General features: G+C 43.2%; 1 protein-coding gene across 1 annotated transcript in view; it reads left to right on the top strand.

The window, feature by feature from the left end:
• The window catches only part of Ryr2 (ryanodine receptor 2), a 393,422-nt gene that overhangs the window by 130,299 nt on the left and 238,970 nt on the right, over positions 1 to 24,153 (top strand). The window contains exons 17-20 of the mRNA XM_032885202.1: positions 11,760 to 11,855; positions 20,133 to 20,251; positions 21,465 to 21,598; positions 22,877 to 23,118. Of these exons, the coding sequence (XP_032741093.1) occupies positions 11,760 to 11,855; positions 20,133 to 20,251; positions 21,465 to 21,598; positions 22,877 to 23,118 (591 nt within the window). The remainder of the gene's footprint in view (positions 1 to 11,759; positions 11,856 to 20,132; positions 20,252 to 21,464; positions 21,599 to 22,876; positions 23,119 to 24,153) is intronic.

Raw genomic sequence — 24,153 nt, 5'->3', positions numbered from 1 at the left:
CTCAGTCTCCTGACTGGGAAAATGGAGGAAGTAAAGGCCCCTGCTTCTAGTGTTATTCCACCAATTCCATGAGTTACCGGGCCAGGGTAACTACTGGTAGGTAACTGCTGGCACCTGTTGTTTTGAGCAATGTCTGTGAACTGGCTTTGGGCAGCTGGGATTTGGTTTCCGCGTCATGTGCTGTGCTTAGCATAGGGTGGTATTTCTCTTCTTGCCTCCTCTTGGATCCCCAGCACCTCTTTCCTTTCGGTGACTTTCTGTACTCATCCGTCCCCCTGTTAACACAGCATTACTTTTGACTTTATCTTCTCCTGTAGTTCAAGCATGCCTTAGAAAGAAACCCATGTACATCTGGACATGACAAGTAGAGGATTTTATAGTTAGATTATTCTGAGAAGGTAGTGGGGTTTGGTTCTCACATCAAGAAAGGGAAGAAACATTCTTCCCCTTCCTGCCGTACCAAATGTTTTCGATTCTCTTAGTCTCCTTACTCTCCGAGGATAGTGATTCTATTTTCCACAGCCGTACCTGCCGCATCCTGTGCCTAGCTGCTTCTAAGAAAATATAGTCGGCCCTCTGTATTCACAGGCGTGGCACCCACAGTTTTAAGTGGCTATAGGCTGAAAATAAAGGAAGAACACTGTCTGAACTAAACATGGTTGGATTTCTCTTCTTGTCATCATTCTCTGAACAATACGGGGTAACAACTGTTCACTTAGTTCGATGGAAGTAAGCCAGAGATGATGTAATGTGTGTGTGGGGGAAGATGTGCACAGGTTGTGTGTGAAAGAACATCATGTTCTGTGAGGATGCTGGAGGTCTAAGAATGTTGGGATGGATGGTATTGATTTACCAAGGACACCCAGGGGTGACTGAGCATGAGACTTCCAGGATGTTGAGATACTGTAATGTTTCTGCTTACTATCTCTAACTCTGGTCCTCCTGTCTTCCCTTCTTAATCTCAGACCTTAGGGTGCCTACATACTCTACCATGTCCTTCTAGATCTCTGTTGACTCTAACACTGGTCTTTATGTTTCCTAGAACATAGCATCCCATGTCTGATCTTTCTCCTCCTTTCTACCTCCTAACCTCACTCACCATTCATAGCTGCTCTACACTGCCTCCTTCCAGTACTTTCTCCAGTCAAGATTTATACTTTCAGAATGTCTATTACTAATTAATATTTGCAAAGTTTGAATATTCTTAAATGTCTATACATGCTTCCGTAACTATTTATAGCTCATTTGATTCAGAAAGGATTTGATGGTGATATTATTTAATATTGACATAATTAGAATTCTGGAAAATTTACATCCTGCCAGTATAATAGCTGAAAGGTACTAAGAACAGATTTTCATCGAATAGTTTCAGGTTCATGAATATATTTTACTTGTAAATTTAATTTTTGGGACCAATACATGGCTCATTGGTCAAGCCCATGCACTTCTCTTGTGGAAGTCGGGTTCCCTGTGTCCACATAAGGCAGCTCTCAGTTGCCTGTAACCCCAGCTCCAGCTGCCTCGCACACCTTCTTCTGGGCTCTATAGGCGCTATACTCATGTGAATGCACTCCCCATGCACACAAATAAATAAAACTAAAAAATAAACTGGATTTCAAAGCAGCAAAAGATAAAGTATGAAAGTGTATTTTCACCAGTGTGCTCATGCTTCTTGACATTTGCCTTTTCTGTTGCTGTTCTTGGAGTCTTTTGTTAAGCTACCTCTACACCCATTTCTTCTAGATTGTTCTGACTATATATTTATTTAAATACCTCATCTCAGGAAAGGTTCCCCTTTTGCCTGCACCCTAAGCACCTTAGGTTCTTGCCTGTCCTCTAGATGAGGCATCCTTGCACAACAGAGATGCCCATGTTGGAGGATCATGGGCTTAGAGTCTGGTATGTCTCCATGCCAATACCAGCTCTCATGCGGTGTGAGTTGCTGTGACAAAATGGGTAAGTTATATAGACAGTGTCTCAGGACAGTTTCCATGACCAATGACAATTTCCCATGATTTGGGAGACAGAAGTCCAAGTCAAGGCATCAGCACACTCTGTGTCTACAGAAGGATGTTGAGAGACAATTTAATAAAGATGTATTCCAACTGTATTCTAAAGAAGAGGTGAGCATCTCTCTAAGATCCAGAAGGACACTAATCCCTCTGATAAGTTATCTATTCTCATGACCTTATCCCAATCCAATGACTCCATCTTCTTAATGTCATCTCTGAGGATTAAGATTGTAACATGTGTTTGACTCCAATATTCAGACCATTGCACAGACGTCATGAATTTGTTAACTATTCATTAAATATCTGCTTTGAGAGATGCTCTGATGTAGGCAGTAAGGGACAGGGGTAGCCAAAATACACTGCCTGTCTAAGTTCTTAAGGAGCTTAGCATGGCATGGGGGAAGATGGACAGCGAAATCACAAAGCCAGCAAGGATGTGAGCAGCTGTTGACAGCACTGCCTCACCATCTCATTACATCATCATTAAATAATGATAATATGTGACTAACCAAAGACCAGTTGGGTAGGATCACATGAAACAGAGGTTCTCAACACGTGGGTTCTGATTCCTTTGATAAACTTCAATCTCTAAAAAAATGATTTACATCATTATTCATAACAGTAGAAAAATTACAGTTAGGAAGTAGTAGTGAAAATAATTTTATGGTTGGTGGCCACCATAACATGAGGAACTTGCATGAAAAGGTCACAGTATTAGGAAGGTTGAGAACCACTGTCATAAACTAAAGGATTTGTATGATAGATTATATCATTGCAAAATCAAAAGGCCACAGAACTGGGAGAAATATTCCAAAGTTTTCTTGAAAGTCAAATCCTAATTAATTCCCCTAAAATATGGTGTCTTATATAAACAAAAGAAAAATAAACAATGGCTAGTTGGAAAATAGTCAGCAGGTAGGAGGGACAGCTAACATGAAAGTAAATGAAATAGTAAAGAAGTTTACAATGGCAATAAATGGAAGTTAAAATAATCAGTAAGAACCCTGTGTATTGACTAGGTTGGCACAGAAAATAATTTTGATTGTATTTATTATTAGGGAAATGATTGGATGATGTGTTCTGGGTTGGAGCACAAATGAATTTTAACAGCCCAGCCAACCCTGCTCTGACCACATATAAAACTTTAGATCCTTGTGATCCTTTGCTCTCAAGTCCTCTGCTTTACGAAACACGTTCTATAGGTGTGTTTGTATAAATGTGAAAAGAGTATCCACTGTAGAATTACTTGTAAATAGCATAAAATTGGAAGCAATCTTTATATCAACGGGGGATTGGCTCCAGAGCTTGTAGTATACTTATGTGGTGTAGTTCTGTGGAATCACTGAAAATTGAGATAAATCTATCATTTGGAAAACTGTGTGAGGCAGGCCAAATTGTTTCTCTCTTTCTCTTTGGGGACCTGTGGTATGACATTACCTGGGAAGGAACAAGAAGGTCATACTTATGTATGGATTATGATTCCATCTGTGAGGTTTGGAGAGATGCCTCTGTGGGTAGAAGAGTGGAATATGCTTGCAGAGGACCCCAGTTCACTTTTAGAACCCACCTTGGGTGGCTGAAAGTTCCTTGTACACACACACACACACACACACACATACACACACACACACAAATAAAATCTTATTTTTAAAAAGATCTCAACAGATAAAATTAGAGATGTATAGAATGAATTTGTTTTGTCCAGTAGACATTCTGTAAGAATATATGGAAAAGTGTCGCATGGCTGTTTCTTGGCTTTTGAATTTTGGCTCCTCTTTCTACTTCTGGGACACATTTATTCATAATCAATTGTCATGCACACCTTTTATAATTGACAAAATTGGTAACACATGCAACTTAAATATGTGGTGGGAAAAGGAAAAAAAACTATATATTGGTTTCAGTTTAATTTTTAAAAACCTTAGAACATTTATCTGTCAGTGAAAATGATTCCTTAAATGGCTTAGAGGCGTTTTAGGTGGGTAGAATTATGAGAAGCTTTAGGTTTACAGTGTTCCTTTGGTTTATTTCCATTATTATGTTATTTTAGTGACCACTGGTTTCATGGCCAGGAAAACATTTCAGAAGTGAACACAGAGATTACATTTTGACTTTCAGAAACTTAAAAGCCAACTTCCAGGACTTTCCATTGGTTCCAGACTTAGCCCATGTGAGTTTATATTTCAGTTCAGAAGAGTTTCTGTTCTGCCACAGTCTGTAATATATTTTTATGTCACAGTCCTACGCAGCCCATTTTCAGGCCTCAAAAGATTTACTTTAAATATCAACTTCAATTCATGATTCTCCCTCCCTGCTTCTTCCAAAGAGGTAGACAGGATTCAGGGGGCATACCTTATGGGTAGCATGCTTGTGTAGCCCGTGTAAGAGCCGGGGTCCTATGCTCAGTGTACACACACACACACACACACACACACACACACACACAGAGAGAGAGAGAGAGAGAGAGAGAGAGAGAGAGAGAGAGAGAGAGAAACAGAGAGAGACAGAGACACACAGAGAGAGAGATACACACACACACATACATACACAGAGAGAGACAGAGAGACAGAGAAACAGAGAGACATAGACAGAGAGAAACAGAGACAGAGTCAGAGAGATACAGAGACAGAGAGAGACAGAGACAGACATACACATACATACATACAGAGAGAGAGAGACAGAGAGAGAGACAGAGAGAGAGAGACAGAGAGTAAAGACAGAGACAGAGAGGGAGGGAGAGGGGGAGGGAGGGAAGGAAGAGAGAGAGAGAGAGAGAGAGAGAGAGAGAGAGAGAGAGAGAGAGAATAAAACAAGCACAGAATAAAAACCAACCCCAAGTAGCTGGACAGTGGCTCCTCTCCTAGACTTATTCCTACTGTTGATGCTCTTCTTTGAGGTCCTTGTCATACAGAGAGCAAACAGGGAAGACAGAGTGATAATCTGTAACAATTTGGTGCCTGCCATCAGCTTTTCAGGCTGGGTCTTAGGTAGAGATTGATGAAGGTGGATTTATGAACTGCCATTGGGAAGACATCAGGGTGGCACAGACGTCCTGGATTTGGAGCTGGAGGAACATTGCTGTGGCCCTCATTCATACGTCTTTTCTGACATCCACATAATTAATCTGTGGGATGCAGACAAGCCAGCATGGCTTTCTAAAGATGTCTGAGAAATGGCCTTTGGCAAGCTATGAATACTCATTTGCTGAAGACTCGAAGCATAAAACAAATGGAGCAGGCTGCCACTCTTCCTTGTTTAGCAGAAGTGACCAGTTTCAGAATCCTGGGACAGTTGGGAAGGTGAAGGCCTAGTTCCCAGTGTAAGACTTTTGGAATCTATCTGACAATGGGGACTCTGACCTACTCAGTGGATTTCAAATGGAATCCTAATTTGTGATGTATTATTAACAGATTTTAGGAAAGGGACAGAATAGAATAAGTGTATCTTGAAAGGCAATTATTCGATTGGCTCACACAATACAGGTCGGGATATCCAACCATGGTCGCCTCATACTAGAGATTCCGAAAACCCAGTAGCTGCTCAGTGCATGAGTCTGGGTGCATTCAAAGTCCCAAGCTGGGGCTGAAGGATCCCTAGAGAGCTGCTGGTCTTCAGTGTATATTGGAAGTCAGAAGATTCTTGGCTCTGATAGCAGAAAGGGAAATCTCCAGATATCTGGGCCACCATTGGAAAACACTGCTCACATTTAGGATGACTCTCTTACTTCAGGTAGCCTGACCAAGAGAATCCCTCATGGGCGTCCCCAGCAGCTTGTCTTGTAGTTCGTTTCAGATCCAGCTAAGCTGACAAGATTAAGCACCACGAGGGCATCGTTTAAGGCAGTAGAAGCCCGGGTAGAAAGTGGGCCAATGGGGCTGTGTCCTGGGGGCGGGGCATACTTCATCTTTAGCCCCTCCTCCTTTCTCTCTGCTTCTTGGCTTCCATAGGAGGAGCAGCTTTCCCGGCTGCTTTGCTACTGTGTGTTTATCTTTGTCACAGGCATAAAAAATAGTGGAGTCAGGCTACAAAATTAATCTCACCTCCTTTCAAACTGTTACCTCTGCCGCTATGTCACAGCGATGGATAGAGACTATCTCAGGGGGATGGGGCAGCTAGAAGCTTCAACACCTCTAGAGCGTCTCTTAGTGTTGCTGGGACGTGTATCCTCCTGGATGCCCGGACACCAGGTAAGGCTGCAAGCAATGAAAACCAAGAGCCTGGCCTTCCCAAGAGCCTCAACACAGTAGTCACCTGTTGTGGTTAAGAAAAAAGGGGTGGGGGCAGAACGGTTCCTGTGAGTACTGGGCCATCGGAACTAGCGCTAATTTATCTCAGGAGCTCCATGCTGCCCCTAGTACTCTCTGACCCAGCCAGGTTGCTACCACGCCCTTTTCATACAGTCACCTACTCACGGCTCTCTTACCGTGGACTGTGTTCACACATTTCCAGCATCCAGCCCCTGGTCCCAGTGACTGCTACCCTCTCGTAACTCTCTGCCCCTGCTTTGTTTGCATTCCCAACATCTGCCCCCTAATAGTTAAGGTCTAAACTCCCAACAACCCATTAAAATCAAGACTCAACAAACTGCAACCCAACAATCAGATTTATGTGTTAAATTCTCAACCCACAATGCATCCACACAATAAATTTAAAACCAATTGATAAGGATATAAACCACCCACCTAGAGATAAATTTGCCTACAGATATCCCTCCCAGCTTCCTTGGCAATTCAAGACCACCTGGATCTGGTCATCCTTCTTGATTCTCCATCTTGATTCTCCTACCTTCTCCTTCTCTCCCACCTTACAAAAACTTCGTCCCTGCCTTATTTTTTTACTGTCCAATCATGGCCTTGACCTAACTGGTGCCAGCCCTCACCTGCATAGAGACATCAACTACAGTCACCCCATGCTTGTCTGCAGAGGTGTTTCTGTCTCATGCCCCACAGTCCTGGAAAAGTATTGCCCCTTAAATCAAGGCGTGCCACGTTCCCTGTTTTTCTCTTGTCACGGTCTCATCTCCGTGAAGTAGTAATGATTGTCACAGACTTTGTTTTATCTGAACATTTAGATTTCGCCCAATATGGTTGTACACGTGTAGGGGTCTTACTTTTTTAAAGTTTTTTACATATTTACTATTTATCTGGTTATGTGTGTGTACGTGCATGCATGCACACATGTTACAGCTTACAAGTGAAAGAGGACAACTTGTAGATGTTGGTCTCAGATCAAACTTGGGTGTCTGGCTTGGCAGCAAGCACCTTTACCTGCTGAGCAATCACCCAAGTATGAAGCCACTAACTCCTGACACATTCAGAAGGCTGGGCAGTTGAGCAAGAAGGCACAGATCCTGGTGCATGCCAGCCATGGTTCATGGAAGTCAATGGTTCTGGAAGCCATTGACTGCATGTGGGCTTGGCCCTGTGTCTGTAAGCCCAAACGTGACCTGCGTGTCGCCTTTCTATGCAGCTGTTTCTTCAGAAGACTGCTCCTGATCTGTCGTGGGTGGTGAGGGAGATCGCACTATCAGTACTTGGTTATATGGCTGTGTACTCTTATGTAGTACAGGAGGTCAGGGAGGATGTCCTCCGGGGACCACTCCTTCCCTGTGATTCAGAGAAAGAGCATGATGTTCTTGGGATTCTGCATCTTTGCTTCCACAGGTACTTGTTAGCATTCTGTCTAAGCTCCACCCCCACAGTTACCTGGCAACAGCTAGACATGCCTGACACTATAAAAGGGGCTGCTTACCCCCTCCTCATTCTCTTGATCTTGCTCTCTCTTGCTCTTCCCCTCTTCCCCATTGTCCCTTCTCTCCCCATTCTCTTCCCCCTTCTCTTCACGTGCTCATGACCAGCCTCTACTCTTCTACCTCTCTTTCTCTCCCTCCCCTCTCCCCCTCTCCCCCTCTCCTCCTCTCCCCCCTACCTCTTTCCCTCTCTTCCTCTCTCCTTATATGCCCCTACTACCCTCTTAACTTCCTCCCCATGCCCTGAATAAACTCTATTCTATACTACACCATTGTGTAGCTGGTGCCCCAGGGGGAAGGGATGTCCCAGCATAGGCCTGCTGAGGTACCCCCTTTCCCATACCTCATCATACCTCCATAAAACATAATCTCTCCTCTCTTTATATTTTTATAAACACAACAACATCTTTCTGCAGGAATCACCCGGTTGTAGTTGCCAAGGTTCCCCCATCCTCAGTGACAGTGTCTGAATTTTCTCCAAGAGTTTCTTAAATTCTTCAACTCCAGTTTCTAGTGGATCTCAAAGTGTCTTTGTAGTATCAGAACTTGGTTCCTAAACATTTCAAAGTCTGCTTCTCTTGTCCCCCACTGCCTATGCGGTGAAGATTCTGTTAGCTGTGGGTTTGCAGATAGTGAGTGTGAGAGGCTAGTGAGATATCTGTCTTCTGACTCTGGGCTGCTTCCCAGCACCTTCTCTGTGCATATGGGATGCGTCATGTCCTTGGTGCTAGCTGAATAGAGCAGAAGAGTAAGAGAGTTTCCAGGTCTGACAGGAAAGTGTCAATCCATTGGTAATTCCCTGAGCCTGTCATTCCTTTGAGAAAATCTCAGTCAAAGCTTAGAGACATGCGAGTATAAAGACAGGATGTCACAATACTGTCACCAGGTACATGGTAGTCACGTCTTCATAAGTTGAAAGTACAGTATATTGAAAATCCAAAGCACTGCTTCTGTGAGATTCATGCTACTTTTTCTTTAAGTCAAGAAGGTTTCAGTCAGTTCCACTATTTTAGATTGGGACTCACATGAGCTAAGAAATGAGTAACTGAGTACTTGTATATGTTAGTTACTTCTCTGTTACTGTGATAATATGCCATACCCAGGATTACTTCTAGAAGAAAGAGTTTATTTGGGCCCTTGGTTCCAGAGGGCCTAGAAGCATTCATCACAGCAGGAAGGCATGGCAGGAAGTTGCAGGTATGGCTACTGGAGCAGGATGAGGAGAATGACTATCTTGAACTACAAACATGAAGCCGAGACACCCAAGTATAAACAATGAGTCTTTAAACTCTCAAAGCCCACCTCTAGTGACCCTGCTTCCTCCAACAAGGCCACCTCTCCCAAATTTCCTCCAATTCCACCACCAGCTGGAGCCTGAGCATTCTCATACGTGATCTGATAGGGATGTTTTTATTCAAGCCACCAAGTTGTATAATAAGAATTTTGTTATTACATGTATTTATTTTATGTGTATATCCATGTGGGCTCATGTGCCACAGTGTACATATGGAAGTCAGGGCAACTCTGACCTCTCCTTCTGCTATGTGAGTCCCGGGGATTGACCCTTCCGACTCAACAAGAAATACCTCTAACCACTGAGCCATCTCACCAGCACATTAATAACAACTTTTAAAATTAGTTTTCAATAATGATGCTGAGTATGGTAATATCTGCTTATAAACCCAGCACCTGGAAGGCTGAGGAGGGAGAATTGTGGTGAATTAGAAGCTGGAAACAAATGCCAATACGTGCAGGGTGGCATAGCCCAAACTCCCACAGACAGAAAAACAGGCACAGGAACAGGCACAAGAACCAAGACACAGATGTAAGGCACAAGATACAAGGCACAAGACACAAAATGACACAGACACAGGACACAAAATGACACAGACACAGGACACAAAATGACACAGACACAGGACACAAAATAACCCAGACACAAGGCCTAAGACACAAGATGACACAGACACAGAAAACTAATAATGCTCACTTTCCCATTCTGATTAGATAAAAGTTTAAAGAACATTAATTGTTCAAACATTGTAAAAATTAGTTCTGTGAACTTGCGTTTGCTTCTTACAAGCTTAGTTGGACTGTTTTAGCTGCGTATGAACTACAGTTATTTAGTTCTTATCGTGCACTCAAGCAACCACTTACTCATTTGTGTGGCTAAGAAATCTCTACTCTTTCGGCATTGTGAAGACATTTACTAAGGCAGAACATTACATTTAAAAGAACTTAAAATTCAGCACAGGAAGGTGTACAAGACCTGAATCCGATTCAACAAGAAATACCTCTATCCACTGAGCCATCTCACCAATACCGTTCATATTTTGTTTTCCTTGCGTTCACAGGGCCACACATGGCCCAATATTCTGACATCAACAATTCTTAAACAATGGAGGGAAATGGCATTTGTGGAAGATGAAAGCCAGTGAGGCAGCAGTTAGAGCGTGCTTTTGGATGTGTTTTTCTAGCATTGGGAAAGGGTTTTGTCTTGTGTTCTGTATCGTAGTGCTCTGCTCACATTAAACTTACACTGTACGTTGGAGATGAGAATGGTCATCAGATGAAGCCTAGTGTGATGCCATCAAAACTCTTAACTTTATTGATTTTTCTTTTTTTTTTTTTTTTACATTTTATTTATGTGCATTGTGTGTTGTGGGTAGGAGAGGTATAGGCATGCCACGGTACACACATGTGGGGGTCAGAGGACAGCTTACAGACCTGTCATTCCTTCTACCGTATATGGGTCTTGAGGATCAAACCTAGGTTGGCAAGTTTGGTGGATGCACCTGTCTTCAGACCCTGTCATGTCCTTTATCCTGTTCCTGAGACTCCTACGTCTCCCTTTTAGGCAGAGGGAGAAAAGTCTTCCTGTTTTTGTATTTCTCTTTTTCTGTCAGAGCAGGACTCAGCTTTATTTGCTGACTGACTTTGGAAGGAGACATGAAGGGCGTCTTCACTGTGGCTTACACACACTAACCGTGGGCTTTTCACCCTCCTGTTCTTAAGTAGTAGGTCCCAGGCAAGAGCCTCAGACTCTGCTCCTTCAACCTACCCCCCAGTGTGACCAGACTGTGAATAATGACTTTCCCTTGTATACATATTTTCTGCCTTTAAATATCATGCTATTCAAAAATCTCACACACACACCTATGAGCACTCACACTGGGGAAAAAATACTAACTTGCTGTCTCAGAACTGAATCTGCTCAGTTTTTAATGGGAAAAATGGAATTTTTTTGAGTAGATATTCTGGATGGAAATAAATATCATTTCAGAATTTCATGTGAGAGATTCTTCTTTGGTTAAAGAAGTTGAGATATCACAAGCCTAGGCAAAGTTAAAACAGGTTCTCTAAACCATTTTTATATGGTGGGGGATATCTAAATGATGAGAAGTTCATAGTAGTGCCTTATGACTTTATAAGCAATTGGCCCTGTCTTTTTTTCCCCATGATTCCTTTAGTTGCGTCTCCCAGCACACCTGTTAGAATCACAGCTGCTAGCACTATATGTCCTTTTATTTTGTCTCAGGAAATCTGATATGTCCTTAATTCCTTTGGAGTATATGTGTGAAAATTGGGCTCTGGAGAGATCAAATAGTTTAGTCTGATGGCTAATTAAAAGCAATGTGTGTTAGGATCCAAGCGGGGAAACTTCCAGAGAGCTGGTGTCTGTCCCTCTTCATTAACACCTCCTGGTGTGAATCCCTGCTTTCTGAAATTGTTTGCCTTCTAATGAGAAGTTTTCAGTCCCCTCCAGGAGAAGCCAAGACATTTAACACACACACACACACACACACACACACACACACACACACACACACACACACACACACACACTATGTGTATGTGGATGTGTTTGTAGTTGCATTTGCATACGGTTTAGAGGAGGCTGGGAGGTGCTTTGTTCTCTCCCACAGTTCATGCCTCTTGCGACCTTACCTTGGTCCTTGAACTTGAAAATCACATTAATGCGAGTTCTTCTTTTGCAGCGGCTCTAATTAGAGGAAATCGTAAAAACTGTGCTCAGTTTTCTGGCTCCCTCGACTGGCTGATCAGCAGACTGGAGAGACTGGAAGCGTCCTCTGGTATGTTCCTAGTTTCCGCCTTGACGCTTAAGGTGTCCTTCCCTGTTTACTTTGAGACAAAGCAAACGTGTGAGTTCAGTGCTAACGTGTTTCCTTTTTAATGGGTTGAATATTTTTTTTATTTATATTACGTCGCCACCGATGTCCTAGGCTGTCCCTAAACAGTCTTGATGCAACAATGGCGATCCTGAAAGAAGAAAAAAGGTCCATTCTAGAGCCACATGTGAGTCAGCATGGTCTGAGGACACAGGTTTAGGTTGCCCCAAGCCTATGTGCCAATGTAGAAGTGGTTTCTAAGTTGGTGTAGTACCAGAACAAAGAGAGCCATGTGTCAGGGCACTTTCCACATGCTTCAAAAGAAACATGGAGTAGGTGAGTTAACAGCGGGGCAGGGAAAGCAGACCTGTTTGATGACACATAGCCTTTGGGTTGGTGGAAACAAGGAGTTGTGTCTTATAAAAAGAAAGAACCAGGATATGTTTGATAGAGGCGTGGTAGGGTGTGGGGAAGGGGATACCTCTGCATGCCTGTACTGGCTGATTTTCTCTGTCAACTTCAAAGTTATCACAGAGAAAAGAGCCTCCTTTGAGGAAATGCTTCCATGAGATCAGCTGTAAGGCATTGTCTCAACTAGTGGTCAAGGGGGGAGGGTCTAGTCCATTGTGGGTGGTGCTGTCCCTGGGCTGGGAGTCCTGGGTTCTATAAGAAAGCAAGCTGAACAAGCTAGGGGAAGCAAGCCAGTAAGTAATATCCCTCCATGGCCTCTGCATCAGCTCCTGCTTGCTGATCTGCTTGAGTTCCAGTCCTGACTTCCTTTGGTGATGAACAGCAATGGGGAATTGTAAGCTGAATAAACCCTTTCCTCACTAACTTGCTTTGTGGTCATGATGTTTTGTGGAGGAATAGAAACCCTGACTAAGACAGGGCCCATGGTAAGGCATTCCTTCCCACTAAGGATATAGTATGGAATAGAGTTTATTTAGGGCATGGGGAAGGGAGTTGAGGAGGGAGTAGAGACAGAGAAAGGTGGGGTGGGGGGAGTAGAGGCCAGCCATGAACACATGGAGAGAGAAAGAGGAGGGGAAGGGAAAGAGAGTGAGAGAGGAGAGGGAGAGTAGCAGGCAAACAGTTCCTTTTCTACTGAGTCAGGCATACCTGGCTATTGCCAGGTAACTGTGGGGCAGAGCCTAGAAGGAATGCTAACACAAGGGATTTGTTAAGTTAATATGTTATGAGAGGTTTTATCTGTTAGGTACAGGAATGTCAAGTCAGACTCAGAGAAGTGGCTGAATGGCTATTAAAGATGCTGAAGATAGCACGAGATAAATCATAATTAAGCTCTGGACCTGCACCATTCCAACCACTGCACAGTCTCGGACATCCCAGGCGTTACTCAGCCTTGCAGAAGGGCCAGTGGGAGGCACAGCTTTTTCTACAGGGAACATTGATTCACAACAGAGATCTCCGCAAAATCTTGTCCTTTTACATTAATAAAATAAGGCTAGGGATAAAGTTCTGAAGTCAACTAAAGAGATAGAATTCTTCTTTCTATTCAAACTGATGATTCCTGATATGCTCAATACAAAAAATTAATCTTTAGGTTTTAAGATTCTTACTTTTTTCCTTTTTATTCAAAGAATTGTAGATGCAAGGATATTTAGGTAAATGTGGGAACTTAGTTTCCCAAATGATACAGTGTATTTAAAGAGGTTTTGTAAACAGTTGAAGGTTGTCCACAAAAGAGGACTTTTGTTCCAGGCAGGAACTCTGAAAATCTCTTAACTTTGACCAGTGTCTCCCCCATCCTCCCTGTTCCCAGACTCTGATAAAACTGTCCTTTCTGCTCCTGGTTCAGTCGTTTTAGTTTCCACATGGGAAAGCAACTGGAATCTAAGGGATTAAATATCACTGTCTGTTCTTTAAAACAGTGTGGGTTAAACCACAAATACGTACATCTATGCCTAGTAGGCTAGAGTTCATGGAAAAGACAGCGGCTTGGCATGAGGGAGTATGGTGGGTGAAGATGAAGTTGTTTGTCATCACCAGTGGTTCTCAACCTTCCCAAGGTTGTGACACTTTATCACAATTCCTCTTGGAGTGGTGACTTCCCCATAACTGTAATTTTGTTACTGTAATGAATCTCAGTGTATATATCTGATGTGCCAAATATCTGATATTCGACCCCAAAGGCGTCATATCCACAGGTGAGAACTGCTGCTTTGGGTGATCTCAGCTCTGGCAGTACTGTTTGTGGGGACAAGTCGGCTAAAGAAAGGCAGCCTATTATTCAGGGGCACGGTGGGCTTCTGCTGCATTCTCCTTTGAACACTGTGAACCTGTACAGCTTTGCAGTTCTTACTTGGGAAGCCTGACAACTCCCCTCCAGTGCAGAGCCAGAGCAAGAGTTCTTGGGGGTGTGTGGGGGGCTTCAGGTGCCAGAGGAATGAAACAAGTGTTCAGTTCCTGGACACGGGATGCTTCAAGTGCCCGAAGTCATCATAGTTAATGATCTTGTGGAGTTTTGAAGCTCTTCATATTCTAGAGACATTAATTCTACCTCTCTGTACAAGAGAGTCTCAGACTCTGGTGCCCTATGAAGTCTTCCTCCTTGATACACGGTTAGATGTAGCATGTTGAGTCAAAAAGAGACAAGGTCCTTAGGTTAATTTTTGAGAATCACTACTGCTGAGGAGATGCCATTTCACTCATTTCCTTTCACCACAAAATATTAATTGCAAGTAGGCTGGAAGAGACAGCCCGACAGAGGCAGAGTCGAGTAGGAACAGTCTTTACTTCATTCAGAAGGCTTCTTGTGTTTTGTTGTGTTTTATCAACAAGATGATATGTAGCAAGTGGGGGAATCCCTCAAAGCAAACTCCAAATGAAACAGAAGGGATCCAGTGGGAGGGGGGATGTAAAAGAAACATCCAATGCTACTATGTTTCCCGACATCTTTGTCTTCCTCAGAGTACGTTTCTTAAAGCAGGTGCAGAAGAGGGGAAGGCAAATTATATTTCTAGAAAATGGCTCTTACAATGAAAGAGTTCTCCAGCTGTTTTAAAGGAGTCAAGGATAAATGGTGCCCTGCCTCACAATGTGTAGCTGAGTGATTTTATAATCACTTTCCATGGTTACTTGAAAATCATTGTTCACTTTGAGCTGTCGTGGTAAGGGTGATGGGATAGCAAGGCTTGCTGGATTCTGGCTTTCAGGTGGGGATGTTTCCTGATTGGCTCAGTCGTGGGTGTCACACTTGAGACTATTCAATGGTTGATGGGGCTATGGCTTCTAGAATGTACTTTGTTACTCATTAGGATTGCAAGTTCTCAAATGGGCAGGAGTTTCCTATGTAGAATTATTACACTTGTATAGTTTCTACTTCTAACTTAGTGGGATCTTTCATGATTATTTTATTCTTTCTCTTTTATAAAGAGTTTTAGAAAGAAAATAGGCTTGTTTTCTATATTGCCAAGGACATTTGGGTGAGCCCAGTAGCAAATGTGCTGTGTGCAACCTACTTGATTCTTGGGGTAACAGATACCCCAATTGGGTAATTGCACGACCTGAAAACCTTCCTTGTTCTGTGAGCAGTGTCAGTTTTTACTCCTTATCTATTTAAACATTGATGAGAGGCTGAGACTCTGAGAACTCTTGGTGCTGCCAACAGGATACCCTCCAGATCTACTAGTATGGCAGGAACCACTGCAGTATAGCCCCTGCACTCATAAGCTCACAGAATCTTTGTCCTGCACAAGACTAGTACAAGATCAAGCTAGCTTGGGCATTCTGGCATAGAATGGGAATGTGCTGCCTGGGCCCCATTGCTTATCAAAGGAGTTATTGACAGTTGACAGGAATGATTGTACCTTTCTCAGCAGCTGCCTGCTTCCTTCCTTCCTTCCTTCCTTCCTTCCTTCCTTCCTTCCTTCCTTCCTTCCTTTGGATTCCCATGTACCCATAGATGTCCCCACATCTGTCCATGGTCAGACATGAAGTTAGGAGGGGCCTGTGTTGCAATGGATGTGGTAAGCCAGAGAGGAAATGGTGGTGGAGATGATAATGTATGAAATTGTCAAGACTAAGAACTTGATCTGACATAAGCAGTTGTGGGGACTGCCTCATGTACATCTTAGGGTTTGGAGAGCAGTAAGAACCAATGAATTGTGGTCCCCTGGGCCCTATCTTTGTCACTCACGAGACGCTGCAAGTTGAAAGTTGGATGGTTGATTTCATATATTGGGTCACAGCCAGAATGCAGTGTTTTGCACTTTACTCAATGTCTACTGGAGGAAGGTCTTGTACCTTTTCGTCTGTGGCATGCTGTCAGTATTCCACGTGAAACGCTGTTTAGTCCATTGTATAAAATAGCCTTTAGGCTGGCAGCACGGCTTGACAGGTAGAGATACTTACCGCTAGGCCTGATGACCAGACCCACACAGTGGGAGAGAACTCCCAAAGTTATCCTCTGACTTTTGCAACACATGTTGCAGTATACATGCCCATTCATACACACAGTAAGGAAAAAAATAAGTTTAATATACATTAAGATAAAGCAAAGTACTTCAAGACTGCATATGTAATGTATGTGAGGCATGATGGGTTTTTATGTCCAGACTTGGACTCTGTCCTTAAAATATCTCTTTACATGTATGCCAACCTAAAATGGCAATGAAGAAACCTCCTGAATCTAGAACACTTCTGGTCCTGATGTTGCAGGTAAAGGGAGCTCACCTTGAACACGCTGTCTTCCTGAATCCTTGCCATCATACCATCAGATTTCCCTTCAAAGATGGAGAAGGCGAGGCCAAGCACTTACAGGCACTTGTTTGAGGTCAAGGGGAAGCAAAGGAGAATTGAGCCTGTGTCAACACCGTGAGCTCTGGAGTAGTGTCATCTTCCTTTTGCATTTTGCTCAGACCCAAGAGCTCACAGAGACTAGCCCACTGGATGCGCTCAGTGATGAACTGATAGGGGAAAATCAATTAAAGCCAATTGATTTTAAAGCCAAACAGCATAGAAACGTCTGGTATTGTTTGTGATTCAGGTTATCACTGAACATTTGATTAGCTTTTGTTCTCTGAGCTCACGTGACCCAAGCAAGCCTTCAATTCACTGTTTAGTGGACCTTGAACTTCTGATCCTGCAGTCTCCAATTCCCTAGTGCAGAGATTGGATAACAGGTGTGGTTATAAGAAGTGCTGGGGACCAAACCCGGGCTTATGCCTGCTGACCACACATTCTACCGCCTTACTGAAGCCTGGCCCCTGTGAACTGAAGGGGGCCGCTGTCAGAACTGTTCCTTATTGTTTTATTGCTCTCTGTTCTTTCTCTTAGTAAGTTAACTCCAGGAGGCTCTCCCTCACCTTCCAATTCTAAAGTTAGTGTCTCTCCCTGGCTCCTTTGTTTCGCAGACTCCTCTCCCTGGGTGAGCTCTGTTACCTGTGTGCATAAGAAGATTATGGGCTGGCTCCCATTTTCACCTCCCCCCTGATCTTGCAAATCTGTGTTCTATTTTCAAACTTAATTTTTGTCAACTTCCCCCCTCCTCAATATCACATGAACTTGAGAAATAATGAGTTTATTTTCCTCTTTGGCCTCAAAAACGTTCTGAAAAGTTCAAAATATATGTAATGTCGTCTTTTATCGATTAGCCTTGAAGCCACAGCTCTTGCGATCACATTTTTTTAAACTTTATGAATTTGAGTGCTAATGTGATATATAAATGATTTCTTTCTCCATTCGTGTAAGAGCTAGAAACCCTACTCATGATAACTTCCATTTGTTTTACAATTTAGCTCTTGGTAACAAAAAGAAAGAAAATTCCAGCCTGTTTCTTTCTTTTTTTTTTCCTTTTCTGTTTGCCAGAAGACTTAAAAAATTAGTTATTTATCTTATACTGAAACTCAAATCCCTTCTTATTTCAGTCTTTGCGTATGTCTATGGGGTGTGTAAGTGTATGTATATGTGTGTGTGTTTGTGTGCTTGAGTACACGTGTTCACATGCCAGGGCATGCATGTGGAGGCAGAGGACAGTCTCCACAGGTACTGGTCCTCCATTTCCCCCTTTGTTTGAGATGGTGGTCTTTACGGTTGACCACTGTGTTTACAAGTATGGCTGACCCATGTGCCTCTAAGGAAGCGCTTAAAAGCTTTGTTCCATCTTGCTGTCAGTGCTTTGTCCTCTCATTTCCAGACCTAGACGTATATGCCTTTGCATCCAGACCTAGACGTATATGCCTTTGCATCCGGTTTTGCAGTGAGCCTTTGCAAGCCCTTATTTGCTAAGAGTCTTCCATTTCCTGGTGCTTCATTTTATTTTTTTTATAATGGTTTTGGTTTTGCTGCCCATTTATTTTGGTTTTGCTGCCCACTTCCCATAAGAAGCAGTCTGGGCTGCTGATTCAGAGGACTACAAGTCCCAGAAATGTGTTACTGTTCTAAACCCTGGAGGCATCAGGACAGGCCCTTTGGGTTGTATATCTGGATCTCCTTATCATAGACAGCACACCCCTTCCTGGGTGGCAAGGACAAGCCTTCTCCCATAGCGTTCCTCCTCTGTGAAGTAATCTGCTCTCCTGATTCCTTCAGGTTTTATAGCATCCAGATAAATAGTTTAGAGCCAGTGTGCCCCCACATCTCAAGTACATCCTCTTGTTCTGATTTGTAGTGGGGAGCAGCCACAGTCGGTGAATGAGTGCACTAGGACAGCCCAGTGAAACTGTATTAATAAAAGTAGGCGTCCACGTGCTCTGTAGCAATAAATAATGGAGGCAAAAATAAGCCACCAGGGCAGTGTGGGAAACCTATCAACAGTGCCTTCCCATCCGCGGTATCATGTCCTATGCAGGCAGGATGATGAGTTTGTTTTATCCATGCAGTTTAGATCATGGTGACAGCCATGGGCAGCTTTGGTACACTGATGTCAGCATCTCTATTTCAAGACTTGGCTTCCTGAATTTCTGTTTCCTTTAATTTCTTTTCTTTCATTCTCATCAGGCTGTTGGACAACTGCTCATTTAGCCCCAGAGTTTGAGGTACTCTATAAATGGAATATTGGTGGATATTTTAACAGATTAACTCACAGCAGAGAAGCCACCATCCATTGTTCTTATCTGCACAGGACAAGGATTTGGGTCAGGTGTAGCTCCTGAGAACTGAGGGAATGACTTCTACAGCCTTTTGTGAACCTGACCTCACAAGCATCTGTTCTAAGGAAGTGAATTCACTTGACACATGAGAACTTTCCTACAGGATTTTAGAAGCTTCTCCCCAATTCTGTGCCATTCTTAGAGAGATGGAGAGAGAGCCAGAGCTCTGTATGCTATGGTTACAGACAGTTGGCACCTTCATTATTGACAGAGATAAGCAATACTGGATGGCTAGTTAATTATTGTTGAGATCACATTAGACTGTGTTTATGTGTGCACATGTGCGTGTACGTGTGGTCAGGCATGGCACAGTGTACTTGTAGTGGTCAGAGGACAATTTGAGGATACATACTCAGGTTCTCAGGGTTGGCAGCAAGTGCCTTCATCAGAGTGAGCCATTTAGCTGGTCCAGTGACAGTACAGTAAAAAAAAAAAAAAAAAAGGAACGTGGTTTCCAGGTATACATCAAACATTCTCAAAATGAAGCCCACTTTGTCTTTGCTCTTTTATAAAAAACAGAAAAAGGTATATTCTACTTTTGTGATGGTTATAGTTTGTATTTTTCATTTCTACACTGTATTTTTTTGTTTTGTTTTTTTAAATGCATCTTATTTTGGCGGGGTTCGGGGGTGGGGACCCGACTTTGTCAGTTGGGCTTGGCTGCAAGTGCTTTACCCATTGATCCATCTAGCTGTTGTAGAATTATGTTTTAAATGCCAAAAGGCTTCAGGATCCATCCATGCTTCTCTGGGATACTGGCCCACCCTGTGTGCCTGCCACTTAGGCCTGTTCTGCTCTTTTGGCCCCTCCTCCTCTCTGTGACTGTCTGGAGGGGGATACATTTGCCGAGCTCCCCAAGCCTGCCACACTGCTCTCTATTCAGCTCCCTCTAGTCACCCTCCTCAGCTACTCTCCACACCTCTCTCCACTGGGGTTTGTCATCCTTGGATATCTGTCTGTCTGTTCTAGCAAATGGCACCTGTTGCTTCCCACAGTGCCCTGTGGCAAGCAGATTGAGCACTGACATGGCAAGAAGAGAGAGTGCAGTTGAGTTAAAAAAAAACAAAAAACAAAAAAGTAACTGGTTCCCCAAAACGTCGACCTTCTTTCTGCTTTTCCTTGTCTGTAGGTATCCTGGAGGTCCTCCACTGTGTGTTAGTGGAGAGCCCGGAAGCTCTGAATATCATCAAAGAAGGACACATCAAGTCCATTATCTCCCTTTTAGACAAGCATGGGAGAAACCACAAGGTAGGTTGGCTGTCTGGTTCCATGAGTGAACTCTAGAATCATTAAATGGTGAAGAGTGGAGCATATGTTGCAAAAGCCTAGAAGAGATGATTTTAAATGTTTTTGCCATAATACATATAGACCAGGGAGGAAAAATAGAATAAATCTCCAACAAGCCCAAAAAGGAATAAAATACTGAGAGGCAAAAATACCTAACACGTGATTTAATGATTTAAAACAAGGAAAAATGCAATACAATCTTTTTTTCCCTCATTTAACAGTTATGTTGAGAATTTTACTAATTTTCTACTTTATAATTAGAAAACAAGACAGTACTGATAAAATAAATGATAAATGTTTGGGATTATCATGATTTGAACATCATACAACATATGCATGCTTCTAAGTAGTGCCTGGTAGCCTATATACTAGTGTGGCTCTCATCTTCCTGTATCAGTTAAAAATAAATTAGTAAATTAAGATCTATGACAACGTAACATGATTTCAAGATGTGTCGAAATCGTCATGAGTATTTTCTATCCTTAGTTTCCATGAAGTAAGATTGTCTAGTGTGTGGTCCTCACAACTGTGGGAGCACAAGCAATTCTTGCCTTGTGTGTGAAAGGAAGCTAGGGAGTCATCAGGGCACCCACTATCATGTTAAAATGACCAAGCTGAGGCTACGTGTGAGGCATGATAAAGTGCTCATGGATGCGCGAGAACCAGCACTCAGACCCCTCTCATCTGCAGGAATGCTGGGAAAGTGTGCAGCTTCTTGTAACCACAGGGCTTGAGTGGCAGAGATAGGACCCCCCCACACACACACACACATACACACACCTCCAGGGCAAGCTGGAGAGCTAGAGTAGTCAAACTGGTAAACTCCGGGTTCAAGTGAGACACCCTGCCTCAGCATATAAGGTAGAGAGAATGAATCAGGGAGATGTGCAATATCAACCTGTCTTTTGCATGTACACACACTTGAACATGCATACACACATGTATGTACACCACACCTCTCTCTCTCTCTCTCTCACACACACACACAGACACACACACACACACACAGACACACACACACACACACACACACACACACACAGAGTGAGAGAGGCAGAGAGAAAGACAGACAGAGATGGGCAAATAAAATCAGTCATGGTTAGGGTTGGGTTTGCCTTGTTGAAAGTGATGCTTGCTTGAGTCACGGTCAGCCGGAAGTGCCATCATTCCTCAGGTCCTGGATGTGCTGTGTTCGCTCTGCGTGTGCCATGGAGTTGCCGTCCGTTCTAATCAGCATCTCATCTGTGATAATCTCCTGCCGGGACGAGACCTCTTACTGCAGACCCGGCTTGTGAATCATGTCAGCAGGTACGCAAGTCCCCAGACACTGTCCTCTCTTCACACCACAGCCTCTCCCTAGGAAGCTGGCAGGAGGTCTGTTTGTTTTTCTAAGGAGTGGTGCCCCCCACCCCACTGAACAAGTATTGTTTTTACCAAGGGTTAATAAAACAATAGAAGAGCCGTGCAAATGTGGACTTACCCGAAACAGGTGTGAGAGAGAGTTTCTGTTCACTTCCATGTGTAGATGATGGATTGCCGCTGGGACTTTGAAAAAGTAGGCTGTAGCTGAACTGTTCTTCAGTAGCTCATGAATGTGCCTACAGGTGTTAAAAAACAGTAGTTCCCAAGCCTCAGACATTTCAAACTACATAGCTGATCAAATGGCACATTCCACCAGGTCTGCCTTTTAGGGAATCTGACAGTCATGAGTGTCACCTACAGGCTACTTAGTGCTGTAATTTGCCTCTGGCTTGTGCTGTCTGTATTTTGTGAGCTCTCATTGGTACTGCTCTTGTCTAACTTTTATAGATGTTGAGGGTGGGGCTGAGGTAGCTCTTGGGTCTATCTGCAGAAGCTGAGCTAGTGAGAGCCATGCTGTGCTATCCTTATCTCTCTAGAAGGAAGTCAGTAAGCCAGAAAAAAAAAAAAAAAAAAAAAAAAAGAATCAACAGAATGTGTGGTAGAGTAACTAGGGACGTTCTGAGGTTTCTGGCTACTTTATTCTTCTATAAACAGAGGTGGTATGAGATCTAGATATCCAGCATCTAGATGTGTAGCAGTTTGTAATAGATTTATTCATTTCCAGTTTATGAGTTTGGATATATGGTATGTATGTACACCACATGCATGCCTGGAAGACAGAGGAAGGCATCAGGTTCCCTGGAGCTGGGGTCATATTACCTGTTGTCATACATGACAAAAGCAACATGGGAAGGAAGGGTTAATTCTGGCTGACAGTTTGCGGGTAGAGGTGGGAGAAGGCATGGCAACAGGTCTATGAGATGGACGAGCTCTTTGCACTGCATTCAGGAAGCAGAAAGATGAATGCTGGCCCTTGGCTTGCTTCCTCATGTTTATTTAGCCCATGCCCCAGGCCCATGGGATGGTGCTTCCCACCTCAATGAACTAAATCTAGAAACATGATCTAAGACATGTCCAGAAGTTGGTCTCTTAAGTGATTCTAGATGCAGTCACGTTGACAATGTGGGGCATCATAGGTGTATGTCATAGAGAATCAGGAATAATATTTGAAATAATGGATAAGGAAACCAATGGAAGTTTTATTTGTCCTTTTCTGTCTAAAAGCATGAGGCCTAATATTTTCCTGGGTGTCAGCGAAGGATCAGCCCAGTATAAAAAGTGGTACTACGAGCTCATGGTGGACCACACGGAACCCTTTGTGACTGCAGAAGCCACTCATCTGCGAGTGGGCTGGGCTTCCACTGAAGGGTATTCGCCGTACCCAGGTGGGGGTGAAGAGTGGGGTGGCAATGGCGTTGGTGATGACCTCTTCTCCTATGGGTTTGATGGCCTTCACCTCTGGTCAGGTAGGTACTGTCCCTTTTCCTTAAACAATTTCCTGCAGAAAAAAAGAAAACACTTGTATGAGTAATCCATGTCCGAGGGGCTGTAAAGCTTGTGAACGCATGTTTCAAAATGGCATTCTAGTGCATGAACGACCTACAGGAATCTCCTGTGTTTCCGAATCACTTTAACTAGTATGTGCAAAGGTTCAGTGTTCATCACAAAAGTCATATAGTACAATAGCTAGTTTAGATTCCTGGGAGTTACTATAAAAGCAGAAGCCAGTCACATGGAAGCTCTATGGGATTAGTCCATGCATGACATAGCTTGACAGACGTGGAAAACTTAAAACTGCATGAACAGTCAAGAAGCTGGCTGCCAATTCTCAGTACCGAATACCTATTGCAGATGCTAGACATTCAAAATTTCTTTCTCCAGATCACAAATAGGTATAATTAGGTTTATGTCGAAGCTTATTTCTTGCATAGTAATATGGTATTATTTTGCATAATATGATTGCTTTCAGATGCTAGAGTTCACCTCGATTGTTGCAGGCATGTTCAGTTCAGGAAGTTGCATTTTAAGTCAGTTCTGGAGTGACCTTGACATAAATTACGCTTAGTGTGTAGGAGACACAGAAAGTTACCTTAAATTGTAGAAGCTGAACTTTATCTCTTGGTTGTGAGTGATATTCATTTAGAGTGTAGAGGCCTAACAAATTCTGGAAAGGGGGCTTAAATATTTACGTGAACTAAATCCAAGAGTTGATAGTAATGAGATAAATGAATTCAAAGCCCTCTGTAGAGTTACAGCTGCATAATAAAGAGTTATTGGCCCTCTTTTTTCTAGTTCAAATGTCACGAGAGAGCCGTGTTTTGGATAGCTCATCTAACTCTTGGAGTTGTGGCTAGAGGTCGCAGAATAGCTTATATCGCCTCCTTTCAGGTGCATGAACCAATCAGATCAGAGCTACAATGCCCTTTTCGTTCCCATAGTAATATTGTGTGGTCCCAAGGTCAGGAAGAGAGTACTCAGTCAAACATAGGGCTGAGTTCTGT

The sequence above is a fragment of the Rattus rattus genome, chromosome 14 (assembly GCF_011064425.1).
Source record: "Rattus rattus isolate New Zealand chromosome 14, Rrattus_CSIRO_v1, whole genome shotgun sequence".
Lineage (NCBI taxonomy): Eukaryota > Metazoa > Chordata > Mammalia > Rodentia > Muridae > Rattus > Rattus rattus.
This window is presented reverse-complemented; position numbering and strand designations above follow the sequence as displayed.